The 21,069-nt window shown below is 46.2% G+C and overlaps 1 protein-coding gene across 1 annotated transcript in view; it reads right to left on the bottom strand.

Annotated features, from left to right (window-relative positions):
* FAM131B (family with sequence similarity 131 member B) overlaps window positions 1-20,771 on the bottom strand; it is a 46,333-nt gene extending 25,562 nt beyond the window's left edge. The window contains exon 1 of the mRNA XM_030536396.1: window positions 20,288-20,771. Coding sequence (XP_030392256.1) covers window positions 20,288-20,315 — 28 coding nt within the window. The 5' untranslated portion in view covers window positions 20,316-20,771. The remainder of the gene's footprint in view (window positions 1-20,287) is intronic.
* Between the last annotated feature and the right edge of the window lie 298 nt (window positions 20,772-21,069).

Raw genomic sequence — 21,069 nt, forward strand, 5'->3', positions numbered from 1 at the left:
AGTCAGTTTCTACAGATTTATTTATATGGGTATCTGGACAGGTGTGCATTTCTGTGGTTGTGCTCTATGGATTTGTATTTGGGCTTCAGGAGTGGGCCTTTAATGGACCCATTGTAGCTGTGATAATGTGTGGTCCTAATTCCACACATAAAATTACAATAACTTTAGTGAACAAAAAAGATGGAGCTGGTCACAAAAAATGAGAAGAGGGGAGGGAAAGAATCATGAAAACCTCTGTGAAATTAATTTTTTTTAAATTACCCTTTTTAACTATTTTGCCACCAGCTCTAGCGTCCTGTAACAAATAAAACCTGAACTTAGCATAGTACATCTGTCAAAACTATAAACATGCCTGTTAGAGCCTTGCAGTGAAAATGAGCATGTGAGAGAGGACAGGGGAGAGCAAGCAATGGAGGAAGAGGAGAATGGAGTGAATGGGGGTAGGACCTTGGGAAGGGGTGAGGCAGGGCCTCAGGGAAGGGGTGGGGCAGTGGGCAAGGCAAGGGCGTTCAGTTTTCTGGAATTAGAAAGTTGGCAACCCTAGCTGAGGAGCAGGTAAGAAACACACTCCCCGCTGCCAGGTCTCACTAGCTCCCAGCACTCCCCTTGCAGAGCACCCACCCTGCTCCCTCTCCTATCTCTGAGACCTTGATCACTCACCTCCTTCTGCTGCCCTGACTCCACCCACTCCCCATTCAAAGTGAGCTTCACCACCTCTGCTACATAACATTGGCTATAACACTTCTCCAAAATAAATTCCTCCAACCAGCTGTAAAACCGAGCACATTTGATATGCGATTGCTAAGAGAGGATAAACCCAGTCAGAGCCCAAGAGCAGAGTGTAGACACACACTTTATTGGAAAGCAAAACACATCTAGTAGACACAATTATTTTTTTAACTTAAACTTTTAATCTGATGTGGATGAAAGGTGCCAGGGTGACAGTCCGAGACACTAAAGTCTCCTTTGGCCACAGGTGCAGCATAGACAGCAGCAGTGAGCTCATCCTCATGCTGTCCCCGCGGTAGCTCAGGCCAGCCACTTGAACATGTACCCACAGAATCAGGTGGTCTTAAATTTGGGAAGCTAGTCCAAGCCATCTTGGGCCAGAGTGGCCCAACTGCTATTTTTAGTGTGTTAGCTTGAGCAGAGCTAGCATGTTTCAGTTCATCTGTGCTGAGAAGCACCATCCCAGCTGGAGTGTAGACATACCCTTTGATGAGACTACAACTACAGACTTCATCCTTCTCCACTTAAATTAGTAGGAGTTTTGCCATTTAATCTTTCCCTAGAAGCCATCCTGCCTCCCCAATACCACCTCCTTCCGGCCTGGTCTACACTACGAGTTTATTTCGAATTTAGCAGTGTTAAACCGAATTAACCTTGCACCTGTCCACACAACAAAGCCCTTTATATCAATACAAAGGGCTCTTAATATCAATATCTGTATTCCTCCCCGATGAGGGGAGTAGCGCTGAAATCAGTATTGCCATTTCGGATTAGGGTTAGTGCAGCCGCAATTCGACGGTATTGGCCTCCGGGCGCTATCCCACAGTGCACCATTGTGATTGCTCTAGACAGCAATCTGAACTCGGATGCACTGGCCAGGTAGACAGGAAAAGCCCCGCAAACTTTTGAATTTCATTTCCTGTTTGCCCTGCGTAGAGCGCCGATCAGCACAGGAGACCATGCAGTCCCAGAATCAAGAAAGAGCTCCAGCATGGACCATATGGGAGATACTGAATCTGATCTCCGTATGGGGAGATGAATCTGTTCTATCAGAACTCCGTTCCAAAAGACGAAATGCCAAAGCATTTGAAAAAATCTCCAAGGCTATGATAGACAGAGGCCACAATAGGGACTCAACACAGTGCTGCGTGAAACTTAAGGAGCTGAGACAAGCGTAACAGAAAGCCAAATAATCAAATGGATGCTCACACAGGGAGGGAGGGCCAACTGACGACTGTAGCTATCCCACAGTTCCCACACTCTCTGAAAATCATTTGCATTCTTGGCTGAGCTCCCAAAGCCTGAACGGTCAAAAACATTGTCGCGGGTGGTTCAGGGTATATGTCATCAGCCCTGCCCCCCCAACCCCATGAAAGAAAAGGGAAAAAAATCATTTCTCACCTTTTTTCAATGTCACCGCATGTCTACTGGATGCTGCTGGCAGACACAGTGCTGCAGCGCTACACAGCAGCATCCCCGTCCCTTCCCTTCCCGATGGCAGATGGTGCAATATGAGTGGTATCTGTCATCGTTGTCGTTGTTGTCCCGTGAGTGCTCCTGGCTGGCCTCGGTGAGGTCGGCCAGGGGTGCCTGGGCAAAAATGGGAATGACTCCCAGTCATTCCCTTCTTTAAGCTTTGTCTAATGGAGATTCAGTCCTGCCTGGAATATCATAGCAGCTGGAGACTCCCTTCCCCCCCACCACACACACACCTTTTATCTCTGCTTGCAGAGGCAATAAAGTCCGTGCTGTTTCTTATTCCTGCATTCTTTATTACTTCACCACACAAATGGGGGGATAACTGCCATGGTAGCCCAGAAGGGGTGGAGGAGGAGGAAAGCAACAGGTGGCGTTGTTGCGGGGCACCCCCTAGAATGGCATGCAGCTCATCATTTCCGTGGGATGTCTGGGACTCTGACCCAGAGCAGCTGTTTTCCTCTCTGGTTCTTTAGTAGGCTTGCCTGATATTCTAGGCAGGACTGACTCTCCATTAGACAAAACTTATGACCTGGGGAGTCATTCCCATTTTTGTCCATGCGTCCCCAGCAGACCTCACCGAGGCCAGCCAGGAACACCCATGACAGCAGCAGATGGTACAATATGACTGGTAACCGTCTCTGCTAATTTGCAAAGGCAAGGGGATGCTGCTGTGTAGCACTGCAGTACCGCGTCTGTCAGCAGTATCCAGTAGACATACGGTGACAGTGAAAAAAGGCTAAACGAGCTCCATGGTTGCCACACTATGGTGTCTGCCAGGGCAATCCAGGGAAAAGGGCACAAAATGATTGCCTGCCGTTGCTTTCACGGAGGGAGGATTGACTGATGACATTTACCCAGAATCACCTGCGACACTGTTTTGCCCCATCATGCATTGTGATCTCAACCCAGAATTCCAATGGGCGGGGGAGACGGCAGGAACTATAGGATAGCTATGGGATAGCTACCCACAGTGCAATGCTCCGGAAATTGACGCTAGCCTCGGTACATGGATGCACACCGCCAAATTAATGTGCTTAGTGTGGCTGTGTGCACTCGACTTTATACAATCTGTTTCCAAAAACCGGTTTCTGTAAAATCAGAATAATCCTGTAGTGTAGACATACCCTCCCAGACATTCAAGCCACAATCTAGGTGTTACCTTTGACTCAGCCCTCTCTGTAGACTAGACCAGTCATCCAGGCTGTGTCTAAATCTTGCCACTACTTTCTACACAGCATCTCTAATACTTGACCTTTTCTTTCAGTCCACACAGCTAAACTCCAGTTCAGGCTCCCATCATCTTCCATCTTGACTACTGCAACTTTCTCCTTTTTGTCTTCAGCAAATTCACCCCTCAAGTCTATCCAAAACACTGCTGCTAAGATCATCTTTGTTTGCATCCCACCACTGATCCCACCCTCCCCCTGTATCAGACACAATTTGACTTTCCCTTTAAGACCCTTCATGGTTTAGTCCTACATAACTCTAATATGTTATTGAGCCATTGACTCCCACCTCTACCCTGCCAAAAATGCCAGTTTTCTCTCAGGCCCATTTGTACTTTCTCCCATTCTTCCCCTTATGCATGGGAGGCATGCTCCATAAACATCCACACAGCCTCCTTTGTCCACGATCCCCCTTAAAATCTCACCTTCAAATTCACCTCTTGTGTGATGCCTACAAAACTCTTGACAATAGCCATGCAGTTAGTGTGTTAATGACCACTGCTTACTATACTGAATATGATCGTTCCCACTGTTACTTGTCCCCTCCCTTTGTTAGTTTGTTATATGCTAAGATCATAAGCACATGGGGACAGGGTCTATCTGTATAACGTATGTACAGGGCCTAGAACAGGGGTAGGCAACCTATGGCATGGGTGCCGAAGGCGGCATGCGAGCTGATTTTCAGTGGCACTCATAGTGCCTGGATCCTGGCCACTGGTCTGGGGGGGCTCTGCATTTTATTTAATTTTAAATGAAGCTTCTTAAACATTTTAAAAACCTTATTTACTTTACATACAACAATAGTTTAGTTATATATTATAGACTTATAGAAAGAGACCTTCTAAGAACGTTAAAATGTATTACCGGCACACGTAACCTTAAATTAGAGTGAGTGAATGAATGAAGACTCGGCACAGCACTTCTGAAAGGTTGCCGACGCCTGGCCTAGAACAATGGTGTCTACTTTCCTGACTAGGGTTGCAATACAAATAATAAACAAACAATAATAATGATTATAATAGGAGTGGAATCGCACCCTAAGTGGCCCATTTGTGCGAGATGTGGAGATGATCTTTGATGAAGATATCATTTCATACACTCCACATCATGGTAATCTGTGTCAGAAGCAAACAGATCTAACATTATAATAAGGATAATATTTCACATTTCTATAACAGCTTTTCAGCCTAAAGGATTACCAGAGCACTGGAATGGAGACTCTATTTGTAGGGCTCACTTCCTCTCTCTTTGAAACACAGCCATCTTTGGGGTGGAAGAAAACAGCCATTTAACAGGACACCATACAGAAAGTGATTAATACCATATGCAATTAAAGCTGCTGGGAAAATTTTAAGCAGGTGAAATGTAGTTACTCAAATTAGAATTTAGCCATGACTCTGGGGTTATCATCCTACTCTTACAACAGAATGCCAATTTTATAATGGCCCAAGTTGTCAGAACCTCAGTTTTACATTTCATTCAAAAAGTGGCTCTTCCAGCAGCTCACCATCTTTTCCTACCATGCTGGGGCACTGGGTTAGTACTGCCTCTCACTGATAGAAGAGACTTACATACTAAGGCACGAACATCAGTTTCAATAGCTCCTGTGTTTTCCCGGGTTTTTCTTCTGTATTGAAAATTTCCTTTGTTTTTAATTTTTTGGGAATATTTTTCCAATCAGTTCAGGATGCTGTGGAAAATTCAAGTTTGCTGCAGATTTCAGCATGGATGCACCATAGAAATCAAAGTGGCTGCTGGAGAACTGGAGATGATGCTCTAGTGTCATCAGCAGTCTATTCTGTTTCAATCCAAACTGGGATTTAAGGAGGCTGTGTGAAGTGACACTAGCCAGCACAAACTGTGTTAGTCAATCTGGGAGCTGGACAAATGCAGAGACACACAGGGTCTGTCTTTGTCCAGCAATCTCAGGAAATGTCTTCACAGCTGTCTGGAATCAGGGCCTGCAGCAGAGCTAGTCACCAGGCAGTCTCATCAGAACAACTGGCCTGCAGCAGGCTGCTGGATTGGTCATGCAACGTGATTAGCTGCAGGAGCCAGCAGGCTGGCTTTTCGGCCAGCAGTTGCAGCAACTCCTTGGCTACTCCGTGCTCATGCCCACCACTGTGCCTGCTCCTGCTGCCCCTGCCTTGCACCCCTCCTTATCGTGCTGCCTTGCTCGCTGCAGTTCCTGTCCTCTGTCTTGTCTTTGGCTTCTGATTACAGACTCCAGCTTGACCGTTGGCTTCAGCTTCTGACTATTGACTCCAGGTCTGACCTTAATCCCTGGTTTCTGATGCCCGCTCTAACCACTAGGCTAGGTCACTCTCATACCAGTTGGATGACAGATTAAGCATCTCCTAAAATTAGGGCCAGGGATCCTCAGTGCAAGCATGAACCCTACTAGGTCCTAGTGGAACTGGTGGACACTGTTCAGAACTTTCAGGTACAAGTGACTGCCCTGCAATTAGAGAATGCTGCCCTACAGGAGCAGATTGCTCTGCTGGCTCCTCCTACTCCCTACTTCACCCTCCCTGGAACCATAGATTCTGCTGCCTGACAAATTTGACAGAGACTGGGACAAGTTTTGTGGGTTCCTGAACCAGTGTTAGCTCCTGTTCCTTCTACACTCCTGATCACTCCCCATGGACCAGGCCTGTGTGGTTGATTGGGAGTCCTTGCCTGGGATTCACACTTTAGGGAACAGTCCTGCCCCCTCTTGTGACAATTAGAGGAATTCAATCAAACCATGTCCCTTATCATGGATGACCGCAACCAGGTGTGGACCATTGAGCCAACCCTTCAGGCCTTATGTCAGAGATGCCGGCCCATTGCCAAGTACGCTGCTGAATTTCATCATTTGGCTTCTGGCACTGCATGGAATGAGACAGCACAGAGCCATCACTTCCATCTGTGGTTAAACGAGAATATCAAGGACAAGCTTATGTGGGTGGAGCCTCCATCCAGTTTGAACAATCTGTTTGACTTGTGCATCAGAATCAATTATACCTCACAGAGCTGCGTCTGAGTGTACCTCAATTTTCCAGAGGCTGCCATTCACCCCACCCATGACACCCCAAGCACACAGAGCTTCCCTGGCACCAGAGTTCTTGAAAGCTAACCAGGTTTGCCCGCACCTCTCTGACTCCGAGAAGCATAAGCCTAATGCCTGGCATTGGTACTTATATTGTGGGGAATCTGGCCATCTTGCCTTGACATATCCAGTGAAGACTCAGATAGAACCAGGGCTGGGAATGCCAGGTCCCAAGCCAGGAGGAATGGGTCCAGACAGAGATGGTCTTCTCTCACCTCTGGTAATTCCCAGCAGCACCCATGGGGCCACAATTGCACTTCAGGACCCTCAATCCAGTTTCCGATGCAGTTCCGAATACTTCTATTGATTTTACTACCAGTAAGCTTCAAGATTCACTTAGAGGTCCTAGCTGACTTCGGGGGCCTCAGGTAACTTTATGGACTTGAACTTTGTTAAGACTCATATGGTTCCCACCATATGCAAGGACTATCCAGATCTGGTTAAGACTCTTGCTGGGTCTCTTCTCTCCTTGGGACCAGTAACCCACCAGACCTTGCCAGTAATGGTTATCACCCTCTGGGGGCACTAGGAAATCGTACAATTTGGATTAATCCATGCCCCTTATGCTCCCATCACCCTAGGTATACCCTGGCTTACAACCCATGACCCCCACATTCACTGGCGGAAGGGGATCCTACACATCAACTCCAGATATTTCTGGTTATCCGGCCTTCCAGGATCTGAGAACGACTGGTATGTTATATGGTTCATGTCATGTGCTGGAAGACCCTCACCCTCAGACAGCAAAACCACTGGGACCCTTAGTGCCCCTGCAGCTCCATCTGCCACAGCCAAGATCTCCCACAAATACCGAGACTCTGTTGATGTTTTTGACAAGGTGAAGGCAGACATCCTGCCTCCGAATGGGACTTACAATTGGCTGATCAATCTCTAGCCCAAAAGCAAGATCCCATTTGGTAGACATATGCTCTCTCTGAACCCAAACTTGCAGAAGAAAATTCGGAAGAGTTTCATCTGCCCATCCACATCCCCAGTGGATTCTCTGGTCTTTTTGGTCATGAAGGACAGCTCTTTGCATGTGTGTGTTGACTACTGGGCCCTGAGCAAGGTGACCATATGAAACTGGTCCCTGCTCCCATTTATCAACAAGATATTAAATCATCTATGTGTGGCCAGTATTTTGATGAAGATTGAGATGTGTGGTGCCTATAATCTGGTGTGCATGCATGATGGGGATGAGTGGAAGACCACCTTTCATGTTCAATACAGCCACTATGAATATCTAGTCTTCCTATTTGGCCTATGCAGTGCTTCAGTAACGTTTCAACACTTTATGAATGATATATTCCAAGATATGCTGGACCACTTTGTCATTATGTACATTGATGACATTTTGATTTTCTCCAAAGACCCAGCTCTTCGTGACAAGCATTTGCATAGTGTTCTTGAAAGGCTATACCAGAATCATCTATATGCAAAGCTGGAGAAATGAGAGTTTGACTGGGACACTCTTGAATTTCTTGCATATATCATCTTACCTCAAAGACCGGTACCTTCTAGATGGTGCTAGGTTCCTGGTTCAAGTTCTGATGGATCATACAAACTTGCAGTACCTAAAACAGCCAGGCACCTGAACCAGCGACAGGCACCCTGGTCCCTCCACTTGATGTAATTCAAGTTTGTGGTCACCTACTAGCTGGGGACAAGGAATGGGAAGGCGGATGCATTGTCACAAAAGGATGAGTACTACAAACTGGGTGAAGAGACAATGTCCATGATTCCCAAGCCCTTCAAGGTCCTTTCTGGCACTGTAGCCTCTCACCTGTTATTCTCTGTCCACTCTGTTACCTAGAAATCACCTTGCCATCCAAACCTATCAAGCCTTACACCACAACCAGGACCAGGCCTTAACAGGAACTTGATGACCTGCTGTATGTACCTCTGTGGCATCCTATGTAGAGTCCTGTGACCTTTGCACCCAGACCAAGACTCCCATTCGTTCAAGACCACTGGGTCTCCTCCAGCCCTTACCCACTCCACCATGACTGTGGACCATCATTTCCGTGGACATTATCATGGAATTATCACCCTCCCAAAGCCATGCTTTCTAGTGGTGATCAACCACTTAACCAAGATAGCGTTTGTTCCATTGCAGGTCTCCTCCCTCTGCTCAGGAGACAGCCTGCTTGTTTGTGATCAACATCTTTCATCTCCACTGCATGCCTGCATGATAATGTCTGACTAAGGATCCCAATTTATTTTCTATTTCTATGCCACCTGAGTATCAATGTCCTAACCTCAGTGGCCTATCACCCAACGACCAATGGGCAGGCAGAGCAAGTCAGTCAAGCCCTTGAACTACATGGCTCCCTAAATCTATCATCAATATTACTGACTGTCCCTGATCCTTCATGCTGAGTTTGCTTACAGCAAAGCTATAGAGGTCTCCACCAAACAGACTCCCTTCTTTGCTCACTAATTATAGTTTCTATCTTTGTGCTCATCCAGAGATCCCCTCTGAATTATCAATGCCTGTTGCTACCAAACTCACAACGCACATCCAGCAGGCACTCCAAGAACCCTAGAAGAAATTAGAAGTCACCGGGGTAGCTTACAAATGTCATGTTGACCTATCCCGCCAGCTGACACCTGGCTTTGGGATAGAGAGCCAAGAAGAACATGTGCTTCAGCAGATTCTAGACTCTCATTGCGTCCAAGGGAAACTACAATATGTAATTGACTGGAATGGGTACATCCCAGACAAACATTCATGGGAATGTACAGAACACTTCCATGTCCCAGTTCTCCTGCATGCCTTTCAACATGCTTACCCTTAGAAACCAGGCCTCAGGGCTAGATGGAGAGGAGAGTGCTGTCTGGAATCAGGACCTGCAGCAGACCTAATCTCCAAGCAGTCTCATCAGGACAGCTGGTCAGCAGGTTGCCTGATTCACCATGCCACCTGATTGGCTGCAGGGGCAGCAGGCCAGCTCATAAGCCAGCAGCAGCAGCTCTCTGGCTGCTCAATGCTCATGCTCATCACTGTGCATGCTCCTGTGTTACCTTGTTTCTGCTGCCCGCCTTGCACCCAGCCTTGCCTCTGTATTGTCCTCTCCTTGCGTGCTACCCTGCTTGCTCCAGTTTCTGGCCTCCGGCTTGACCCTTCACTCTGGTATCCAGTTCCTGAGCTCTGGTTTGACCCTTGACTTTGGCTTCTCACTACTGACTCCAGCTCTGATCCTAGTCCTTGGTTCCTGATGCCTGCTCCAATCGCTTGGCCTGATGTCTGCTCCAACCACAAGACTAAACCGCCCTCATCCTGGCTGGCTGAAAACAGTGAAAGCAGGGTGTGAATGAGCTCTCCCCTGACATCTAGTGATGAACTGTGGAAGAACACTTTAGGAGCTGACCTCATTTGCATGGACACACCCACTCTGCCTTGGTGCTCAGCAGGATGGGATTGCTTGCCCAAATGATCACTTTTGGCTAGTGTTGGATCCTCAGGCTCCTTATTATTGAGGCAGGAGTAATAAGGAGTTGTAATCCATGGTATGTGCATCAAAGGCAGCAGAACTATGCTTGGCATACCCTGATTGAAGGACTCACCCTAATCTAAACAGCATTCATTAGGCAGGGGACATGGGTTCCAAAGGCCAGTGAGAGGTGAGAGGGTGGGGACAGGTATTTGTAGTTAGTGGTGTGGGTGCTGTTTAAGAGCTTTAGACACCATTTGATCCTTCTTCTTGCTACTGTGTAATAAAAGAACTAATTTAGGTTCAACTGAGAGTTGTCTTACACACTGAAGAGCTGAAATCTTTGATACATAGGTCTCAGCATTAGAACTGCTTTGGAACAGTGTCTCTGATGCAAGGGAATACCCAGTGTGCACCAGCAGTGAAGATCCCCCCCTAACAGCTTAAATCACTGACAGCTGTGTTAAGTGGTAGCACCTGAAGACATCCTGGCAAGTGGCCAGCAAGGTGGCCGGCGATGAGGAGTGGTGAATGAGTGCTAGGACTGTGAAACAAGCATGGTACCTTCTCCTCTACCTCTCTCCACCCAGGGTGGGAGGTGAACTCTGTGGATGTACTTCTGAACTCTGGGCCTGCACTGATACAGGACAACAACTGTGAGTGGGGGGTGGTGAAGGGATGGGCATGTTGAAGGGATTTTTGTTTGCTGGACTTAACCTGAGGGGAAAGGATACTGCCCAACTTACTTAGGTGGGGTAGAGTAGGTCTTTTGCTCATGGTTTATGTTTATGAACCCTGTTTGTGGCATTTTCCCAAATTAATGCCAGGTTACTTCTCTCCTTTCATTAGAAGTTTATTTGCTACACTCAGACTCTGCTTGCAAGAGGGGAAGTATTGCCTCTTCGAGGTGCCAGTGAGTGGTATGTAATTGTTCCAGGTCACTGAGTGGGGGCTTTAGCTGGTTTTGTGTTGTATTGTTGAAAAGAAACCCTGAGATACTGAACCCAGCCCTTGTTTCTGCCAACTCTGAATGGCAGAAGGGTTACAACAATGAAGATAACTTGAGTGTTACCCCTAACTTCACTCATGTCCACACAAAAAAACTCTAGCTTGAGTTAAGTAGTGCTTTTAACTCAAGATAGTTGGCCTATCATGGTGGTGAGCTGAAGCTTGAGAGATGCTGATGCTCAAGCTAGTGATGCAGTAGAAATGCCACAGCTTGAGATACAATTCATCAATAGCTAATCCAACCACTCTGTTAATCCAGTCATTCCATGCTGCTAATCAAATCAGTCTGTACAAACTTTTAAGCCACAAAGAGCTCTTCTTCAGAAGAAGAACTCTGTAGCTCAAAAGCGTGTGTCTCTCACCAACAGAAGTGGGTCTAATAAAATATATTATTTCACCCACCTTGTCTCTCTAATATCCTGGGACCAACATGGCTATAAATACACTGCATATAACTCCAGTGTTGTTTTGCAGTGTGGTAACTCTCACCCTAGCAAAGCTAGTGTGAGTTCAATAACTTAAGTTAATTGTTTCAGTGAAGACAAGTCATTAGTTAAGACTCCCATTTATACTCATTACAACTGAGCCCAGCCTACACTATAGGGACTATAGCAGCATAGCTATATCACTGCAGCTCTGCCAAGATAACACCTTAATGTAGATGCTGCCTACAGTGATGGGAAGGGGGTTTTCCATTGCTGTAGGAACTCCATCTCTCTGTGTGACAGTAATAGAAGCATTCTTCTGTTAACCTAGCTGTGTCTACACTGGAAGTTAGATCAGCATATCTGTCGCTCAGGGATGTGGATTTTTTACATCCCTAAGGACTGTAGCTATGTCAACTTATATATTAAATCTAGACTAGACCTGAGTCCTGCCTCTTCTATATCATGGGGGGCACTACATATCTTTCAGGAAATTATGGTCCTACTCACAGGTGGGCAACATTTTTCAACTGAAACTTTTTTCTGTTAAAATTATAGTTCAGGCAACACCAAAAAAATTCACGAATTCCTGTCAATTTCACTGAATTGTTTCAATCAAAAAATCAATATGTGTTGCTTAGACATTTTTGAAACAAAACAATCTAATTTTTTATTCAAAATAAATGTGTGTGAATTTTTTTTAGTTTTATCAAAACATAATTAAAAAGTGTTATTCTTGAAATCAAAATGAAACATTTCAGTTATTTTGGGAAATATTTTAGTCTTTTGAAAATGAAATTTCTTGTATTCTTTAATTTCCTAAAAAAAAGTTTAAAAATCATTTTCAGTTCAACCTGAAACCACACACACACACTTTATTGTTAGGAACTGATAGCAAACCCAAAAGTTCATTATTTGCCCAGCTCTAGTCCTGACTAGTAATACGCAGAACTGTCTTCCTTCCATCACTGCACATGCCATTGTCATCTCTGAGCCATTCCATGTCCTCATATAAGGTTGCAAGGTGTCATAAAATCCCATTTCATTTATATGCCTACTGAGCTGCTCAGTCATGAAGCTGCTCAATCACTCTCTCCAGGGAAAGGGAATGTGTCACTCTGTGTAATAACTGGAAAGAACCACTCAGCATGCATCACCCAGGATGGCACCTCATCTTCCACCCAGAAGAGACTGATTATACACCTCAGTCAAGGGAGATTGCACTGCCATTAGTTTTTACGAAACACATCATGCAGAGTAATTAACTACTTCCAAGATCTTATTGAGAAATCTTCACCTTCAACAAGGAGAGTGGTTCAACTGGCTCAAGAGAGATTGGCTTTAACATGACTGATCTTACTTCCTAGCGAACTGCCAGGAATCAGGGCCTGCCGCAGAGCCAATCTCTGGACACCCTAAACAGCAGAGCCGGCCTGTTTGCTGCCTGATTTGCTACACTGCCAGATTGGTGGGAAGAGTCATCAGACCAGCTGTTAAGCCCAGCAGTAAAAGTTTGGTGGCTGCTCAAAGCATTCACCCACAGCTGTGGTAGCTCCTGCCTCCTTCCCAGCCCTGCTCCACTTTGGCTTATTCCAGGTAACCCAGTTCTGACCCATGGTTCTGATTCCTGACTTCTGCTCTGACCTTGGGCGCCTATTCCTAGTGACTGATTCCTACTCCAACCAGCAGGCCTGGCCACCCACATCATGGTCGCTGACATGAAGAAGCTGTAAAACTGATCACCAACAAGTCTGCTTTACAGGAGGGAAGCCTTCACCACACTGACCAGCTCTGCAGGGTAATGTTCTGCCACATCTATAATCAAGGCAACTAACTTCTTTCATTGTCTGTACTGTAAATCCAGTATAGGGTTCCTTGTACAATGCGATTATGCAGTTGCATAAGAACCATTTTTTGTGGAAGTTGGCACATAACTGTGCTTCAGACTCCATGTTTTCATTTAAAAAAACTGAAATCTCTTGCTCTTACAGCTGGCTGGCAGCAGCCGTGGTCTGTGTGTTGTGTCTAACCATTACAACCAATCCATAAAGCATGTGAGTCTGTTACAGCCCCTCCTGTGGAACCTGGCACTTTAGCTTAAGCTGGCTTTCTGTTCTGGGTCCCTGATGTCAGCCACGATAGAGGCCGTCACACCGGCACAACCACTGTCCACGAGGTACCAGATCAGTACAGATCTTCAGTTCCCAATGCTGTAAATATGGCAGCTTTCACTGTCAATAAGTCAATTTAATCTTTTGTTCAAAGTTTGAAAACAATGTGGCAGTGTTACCAGACTAAGGGCTTTTCTATACAGCAAGTTAGTGTGCAGTAAGCCTGAGTGTGAATTTAAAGTGCACTAGCTACTCTGCACTAACTCCCCATGTGGACATTCTTACTGAGCACTAGGGATTTGTCTACACAGCGATAAAAGACCTGCAGCATGGCCGCAGCTGGCTCAGGTCAGCTGACTTGGGCTTGGGGGCCTTGGGCTGTGGGGCTAAAAATTGCTGTGGAGATGCCCAGGCTCTAGGACCTTCTCCCTCACAGGGGCCCAGAGGTTGGACTCCAGCCCAGGCCTGAATTTCTACAAAACAATTTTTCAGCCCCAAAGCCTGAGTCCCATGAGCTTGAGTCAGCTGACCTAGGTTAGCTAAGGCTTTTTTATCCCTGTGTACACGTACCCTAAGTGTGCCATCAGGCAATTTGGCTTAGTACACTTCCAAAGAGCATTAAGCTAATGTGCACAAGGGTTACTCTCCATGTGCAGTAAGTGTGTCCAGGTAGGCAGTTAGTGTAGAAGAGCTGCTGTGCACCAGCTCCTGTTAGCTTTTTCCCCATGCAGACAAGCCCTAATGCACTAAGATGGTCTGGAGCAGGGGTCCCCAACGCGGTGCCCATGTCCTGGCCGGCGGTGGAGCACCCGCCAAAATGCCACCGAATGTCTACGGTGTTTCGGGGGCGATGCCTCTTGATGATGTCACTTATCAACGGCAAGTGACATCATCGAGAGGCGTCGCCACCAAAATGCTGCAGAAATTCAGCGGCAAAGCCTCTCGATGATGCCACTTGCCGCTGACAAGTGACGTCATCAAGAGGTGTCACCACCAAAATGCCACAGAAATTTGGCAGCATTTCAGTGGGTGCTTCACTGCCGCCACAATCCTTCATCTGGCACCTGCCAGACAAAAAGTTTGGGGACCACTGGTCTGGACAAAGACACTCTGATGCTGAAATTCAGATTCATTAAAAAAAGCAAGAGCACCAAAAGGACAATCTTTTGTTCTGTGTCTATACAGTGCCTATCACAATGGGATTTTGGTCCATGACTGGGGCTCCTAGGCACTACCATAGTGCACATCATAAATATTACCACCATTATGCCAACTTGGTTACAGTGCCTGAAGGAAAGAGAGACAGAGAGAGACTCTCTCTAAGTAGCGAAATAGTGGATGCCATTATATCTACAAAATCCCTGACAAACAAACAGAAGTTGTCCTCAGTAGGTGGCTGAAACCCTTACAGCACAAAGGAATTCAAAAAGCAGTGAAGAGAGGTAGCTCAGTCAGCTCAGAGACATCTGGCTACTGAGGCAGATGGCCCACCAAGAGGATTTTCAAAGAAGGTCTTTCCTGAGAGTAATAAGTTAGGGCAAAGGGATATAACTAGGAGTCATGAAATGAAATTCAAGAAAGGAATATTTCAGGCTGCATATCAGCAAATATTTGCTAACTGTGAGATCTAATAGACTATGCAATAGTCTCCACAGGGAGATTGCAAACCTCCTAGGACAGGAACCAGGGTGGATACAAATCAAAGTTTCTTAAAAATAAATCTGATTTTTTAAATTTAAATTGGATTTTTTTGATAAAATGCTTTTTGGGGAATAAAACTAAGATACATTATAGCTCAAAGATATCTCATCATGGAATAAGGATTATAAATTCTAGTTCTATAGTATGAGACAATATAGTCATGTGATGTTTAAGAAACGTTTTGTAAATGAGTTCCAATAGTTCATGGATTAGGAACACAATCTTGTGGGGGTCCAGGGGCTTCTGTATAGATTATTTAGGTTACTCTTTCTATCTACCCAATGGGACTCAGTGCTCAGTCTAGAAGATACCATCAGAGATTCTTAGTTTTGCAGACTCAAACCGTGGATTTGTTTCTCCAGAGATAACATGCTTGTTAATCACAAAATGTTTTTAAATAAATAATATATAGAGGTGAGAAATAACAGACCTCAACCCTACTGTCCCACTGCAAATTTGTGTACACAGTGTCAATCCCTTAGCTCTCTCTAAAAGTGCAAAGTTTCAAAAAGTTCAGTGAATAGAAGATTGTTGGGGGCAGAATAGATCTGGACAAGAAGAAGTCTGGAGATAAATGTGAGAAGGGAGGGGCAGGCAATAGAAACAAAAGTGAAACTGTTTGAGCAGCATATTCCAGAAGTCTTGAGGTCTTTCTGAGTGTATTTCATTGATTTGAGATCTACCATACCATTCTCTCACTAGAAGGGAAAACCTATAATGGCAGCAGGTCATAAAAGAGACCCACTATGGGACTATTTTAATGAAATTCCTCTACCTGTAGGTAAGACAGGCATGCGTGCAAAATGCAAACAGTGCAACAAAGAAATGCAAGAATGAAACAACATCCTGAGAAGTGTTCCTTCTCAGGAGGAAGCTGCGTTGAAGAGGATGAAAGGAACATGTCTTAACATGTAGGATCTTCAGGTTGGTAAACTTTTTAATTTCATACTTCTTTCTTAAGGACTGCCTGTCTTCCTTCTGGACTATTCTTGAATTCTCATGTTTGAGCAAAAAATATAGTTGCCAATGGGAGTTACAAGCAGCCGTGCCTGTGGACGCTCAGGTAAACAAAATGTCTCACGGCCCACCTCGGGCTTACCCTGAACAAGCCACAAACCAAGTTTGGGAACCCCTGCTCTATTGTACTATCATTTTAGATCAGTTGTGATAAAAAATAAATAGCTGAAAATAGGCAGATCTTCCTTTTACAATTTGACCTTTAAAGTAATACTCAGTGTCAGTGAATGCAATGAGTAATACTAAATGAGCAGTATGGTAATAATTAAATGACTGCATTGACTTATTTTGTTTAGGAGAATCCATCCTCAACATAAAGGATTCTGAAGACTATCCACCTTCAAGATCACCATCATTTTCTATACAGTAACTCCTCATTTAATGTTGTAGTTATATTCCTGAAAAATGCGACTTTAAGTGAAATGATGTTAAGCAAATCCAATTTCCCCATAAGAATTAATGTAAATGAGGTGTGTGTATATATATATATATATATATATATATATACACACACACACACACACAGAGTATAAGTTTTAAATAAACAATTTATGGAATGGACAAAGCCCAGGAGCAATCTTAGGGAAAAATCCAGCAGTGGTGTATGAGAGACTAAATGTGATTTACTAGGTCTTTTCTATCACTAACTTCCATAATCCAAAGTCCTGAGTCAAAAACCATTCAAATTCAGAGATACAACCAGTACAGTATCATTGGTCCCTCTTCTAGCCCCACAAGCAGTTGATTTGAGTGATGGAACATGTAGACTCAATATTAAATCAATTCTGCAAGAAACAGGCCAGCAAGATTCATAGATTGCAAGGCCAGAAGGGACCATTGTGATCATCTAGTCTGACCTTTGGTATAACACAGGCCATAGAACTTCCCTGAAAAAATTCCTAGAGCAGATCTTTTAGACAAACATCCAATCTTGATTTAAAAATTGTAAGTGATGAAGAACCCACCATAACTCTTGTTACATTGTTCCACTGGATAATTGCTCTGACTGTTAAAAATGTACACCTTATTTCCAGTCTGAATATTTCTAGTTTCAACTTCCAACCATTGGATAATGTTATCTCTTTCTATGCAAGATTGAAGAGCCCATTATCAAATATTTATTCCCCATATACATACTTATAGATGGTGATCAACTCACCTCTTAACCTTCTCTTTGTTAAGCTAAATAGATTGAGCTCCTTGGGTCTGTCACTTGAAGGGATGTTGTCCAATCCTTTAATCATTCTAGCGGCTCTTCTCTGAAACCTTTACAATTTATCAACATTCTTCTTGAATTGTGGACACCAGAACTGGACACAGTAGTCCAGCAACAGTCACTTCAATGCCAAATATAGAGGAAATATAACCTCTCCACTCCTACTCGAGATTCCCCTGTTTATGCACTCTAGGATTGCATTAGCCCTTTTGACCATAGAGTAGCACTGAGAGTGTATGTACAGCTGATTGTACACCAGGACCCACAAATCAAGTGAGCCAGTGACCTCTTCCCTTCATTATTTACCACTTCCCCAATTTTTGTGTCATGTGCAAACTTTTTCTGTGATGGTTTTTTATGTTTTCTTCCAGGTCATTGATAAAAATGTTAAATAGTGTAGAACTAAGCCCAGCGGGACCTCACTAGAAACACACAGACACACACACAGACACACACACTATTCCTTGTTCACATTTGAGTCCTAACAGTTAGCCAGCTTTTAATTCGTTTAATGTATGCCATGTCATTTTATATAGTTCTAGTGTTTTAATCAAAGTGTCTCAGTGACACATCATGTCAGGGGCTAAGATCACAACCATGTCTTGCAGCTCAGAGGCCTATACCTCTCTGACCTGGTATTTAAAGGCATTAATTTCCTACACAGGCCATCTTCACAGTCCTGAAGAAGCCTCATAATGGGCGCCTATAAGATTGGATAGCACAGATTCTCCACTCCCAGCAGAATTCCTCCAGACAAACTTCCCCACTTTTCCCACCACCTCTGCGCAGTGTCTAGCTCCCTGACCCAGCACTCCAGAGAGCTATGGTCACTGATGAGCAAGAGCTGGGAACAGTGGGCACAGGTGGTAGGCATCAGACAGAATTACTAGGCAGATCTCTCTCTCTCACACACACACTAGAACCCTGGTTCTATAGCTCCCAAAACACAGGTCTCTATCATATGAGGTAAAGGCAATTTCTTTCAGCTAACACAATTAGTAGATATCTTATTTTCTTTGTGGGACCAACGTTATAGGATAATGCCCCTTATACATATAAAAGCCAATATATTACAACAGGTCTAACAACACCTTGGAATATTATGGACCCTATTTTTAAAAGTTATGGTATAGGTGCACTTGCACATGCAAGTTGCAGTTAGTTATCATCAGGCAGACAGATGGACATTTAGTCACCTAAATGACCATGTCCACACATTGTTACCTGCAAATGCAGGTGACTAGTTACACAGACTTTTTGCAATGCAGAATTCAGGCCTCCAGTCATAAAAATGTAGTCCTATGTTTAAAAAAAAAAATCTGTGTGGGTAAAGATGAGCAGCTCAGTACAGTTCTAGCCAACTGGGAGTGGGTGTCACTGAAGATGTTTGTTATTCTCTGATGGGGGTGTGTGATGGGGGGAAGGGGGTCAGTTACGTTTAGTTCAGAGACCACACTCATAAGGCAACACGGCAGGATAGATAAATAATGTCCTGGGCACAGTGTTCACTCAGCCTGGGGGAATGAGGCATGAGGAAGGGCAGTGTGGCTGACTTGCTACAGGGAAAGGGTCCAGGTGCCATCATGCTGGGAAAGAAGTATCCTAGAGAAAGTGTTTAGTGTTCTCTGATGTTGTGAGGTATTAGATAGGACACTACCTTCTTCCTGGATGTGGTGGGAGATGAAGGGTGGATGTGGGGTAGAAACCTTCAGGTAAGGGTGTATGCTTGTTACTCTGAGGGTACATTGGTGACACAGTGAGAAGATGTTCCCAGGAGTGTTCTCTTGATGTGTAGAGGGAGGGGGAAGTTCTCAGCAGCAGGGGAAAGCTGGGTTTCTTATCCTCTGATCAGGCACAGGTGTCACAGGCAGAGGAACACATCTTTTGAAAAGTCTTCCCTCAGTGTGCTTTTTAGGGGAAGTGGTTCACCTCCCACAGCCGTAGGTGATTGGTTCTGTTCTCAGGGGGTTGTACAGGGTTTGTGTAGTTTGGGAAAGGTCTTGGAGTGGGAGGTACTGGTGAGCTGGATGAGGTGTGTGTGTGACATATATCCCTTGGGGGTGGGTGTGTGACATATATCCCTTGGGGGTGGTGTGTGAGAATGTGGGCAGCAGAGGTGGATGGGTGGACAGTGTCCCAGGGGATGTGTGAGAGACAAGGTGGGTGAGGTCCTATCTGTTAATAGACCCTCTTCTGTTGGTGAAAGAGACCAGCGTTTGAGCTACACAGAGCTCTTCTTCAGGTTATGTGAGATGTGTTATTCTGAGGCGATATGCCTAAGTGTGGGTATAGTGAGGAGGTCCCTTGGCAGGATGGGGTTTGTCACAGAGGCTGCGAAGTAGGTGCACAGCAGAAAGGGGTTGCCTTGGTATGTCTCTGTGAGGTGGGAGGGACTCTCTGGGTGTTGTTATTCTCGGATGAGGCGTGTGTGGGGGGGGGGGAGATGTGCAGCTCTCACTGCAGTGATATGGATAGTCCGATCATAACAATAACCCTCCCATTAGGAGGAGGAGAAGGTGCGGCTGGCCCCTGATTCAGATCTCAGAGCCCTCCCCCGTCTCAGGAGCATGCCCGCACCTCGGGACCCCCGAGCCGCACCGCAGGGGCTCGCCCCGCAGCAGGGAGAGCAGGGTGCCCAGCAAAGAACAGGGAGCTGTAACACACCGTGCACACCCAGTGGCGTTGAGAGACTGGGGGCAGGGAAAGAGGGCGAGAGAGAAAAGTCCTTTACCTGTCCATCCCCCTTCAGCCACGGAAGGCTCGCTACAAGCAAAGGGAAAGGCAGCCGGAGAGATGAGCAGCAGCAGCTCCCTGGAGCCTCCTCCCCCACTTCCCTCCCCGGCTCCTTACCTACAGTCCTGGATCCTATGCAGCCCATCACTCTAGCAGGTCCTCGCGGAGGAGGCAGCAGCCGCCGCAGTGAGGAGGAGGGAAGTGGGCGAAGGTGTCGGAGGAGGGGGTGGGGTGGGGGAGCTCCAGTTATGCTGAATGTCCAGCGTGGCCCAGCCTGCGCCGGCGGAGGGGCATGGTCCGGGCTGAGCGCGCCTTGCCCGCCCCGGAGAGAGGCAGTGAGGGAGGCAGGAGATGCTCCGGTCCAAGCCCTCCGGCCAAGATGCTCTAACCGGCCACACCTCTCCTGCCACAGCGCTGCCTCCTCTCCCTCTGCGCTCGTGCCTCTTTCCCTCGCTCCTCTCTCCGCCCTCGCTCGCTCTTCCAGGCTTGGCTGCTCCAAGGATCTTCGCAGGAGGAGGAGGGGGAGGGCTGAGCTTGGGTAAACAGCTCAGGTCCCGAGCGCGGGGCTGCCATTGGCTGAGCCCGCGCCGCGGCTGCAGGAGGCAGGGAAGAGGGAGCAAGGAGCCCGCCCGATGCCGAGCGCGCCGGCCGCACGCACCCACCCGCGGGCTGGAGAGGCTGCCTGGCCCTGGGACCGCGGGGAGGGCGGGAAGCAGGCGAGGAGGTGATCCATTCGCCTGCCCAGCGGAAGACAAAGGGAGCAATGGAGAGGGGGCGCTCCCAGGGACGGGGCCATTTTGAGGCTGAGAGAGACAGACGGACAGAGGCGGCGAGGGAGTGGGAGAGAGGGGCACGGGACAGGGGCTGCTGGCAGCAGGGCAGCTGGCCGGAGAGGCCGA

This window comes from Gopherus evgoodei, chromosome 1 (genome assembly GCF_007399415.2).
Source record: "Gopherus evgoodei ecotype Sinaloan lineage chromosome 1, rGopEvg1_v1.p, whole genome shotgun sequence".
In the NCBI taxonomy this organism is placed as follows: Eukaryota; Metazoa; Chordata; order Testudines; family Testudinidae; genus Gopherus; species Gopherus evgoodei.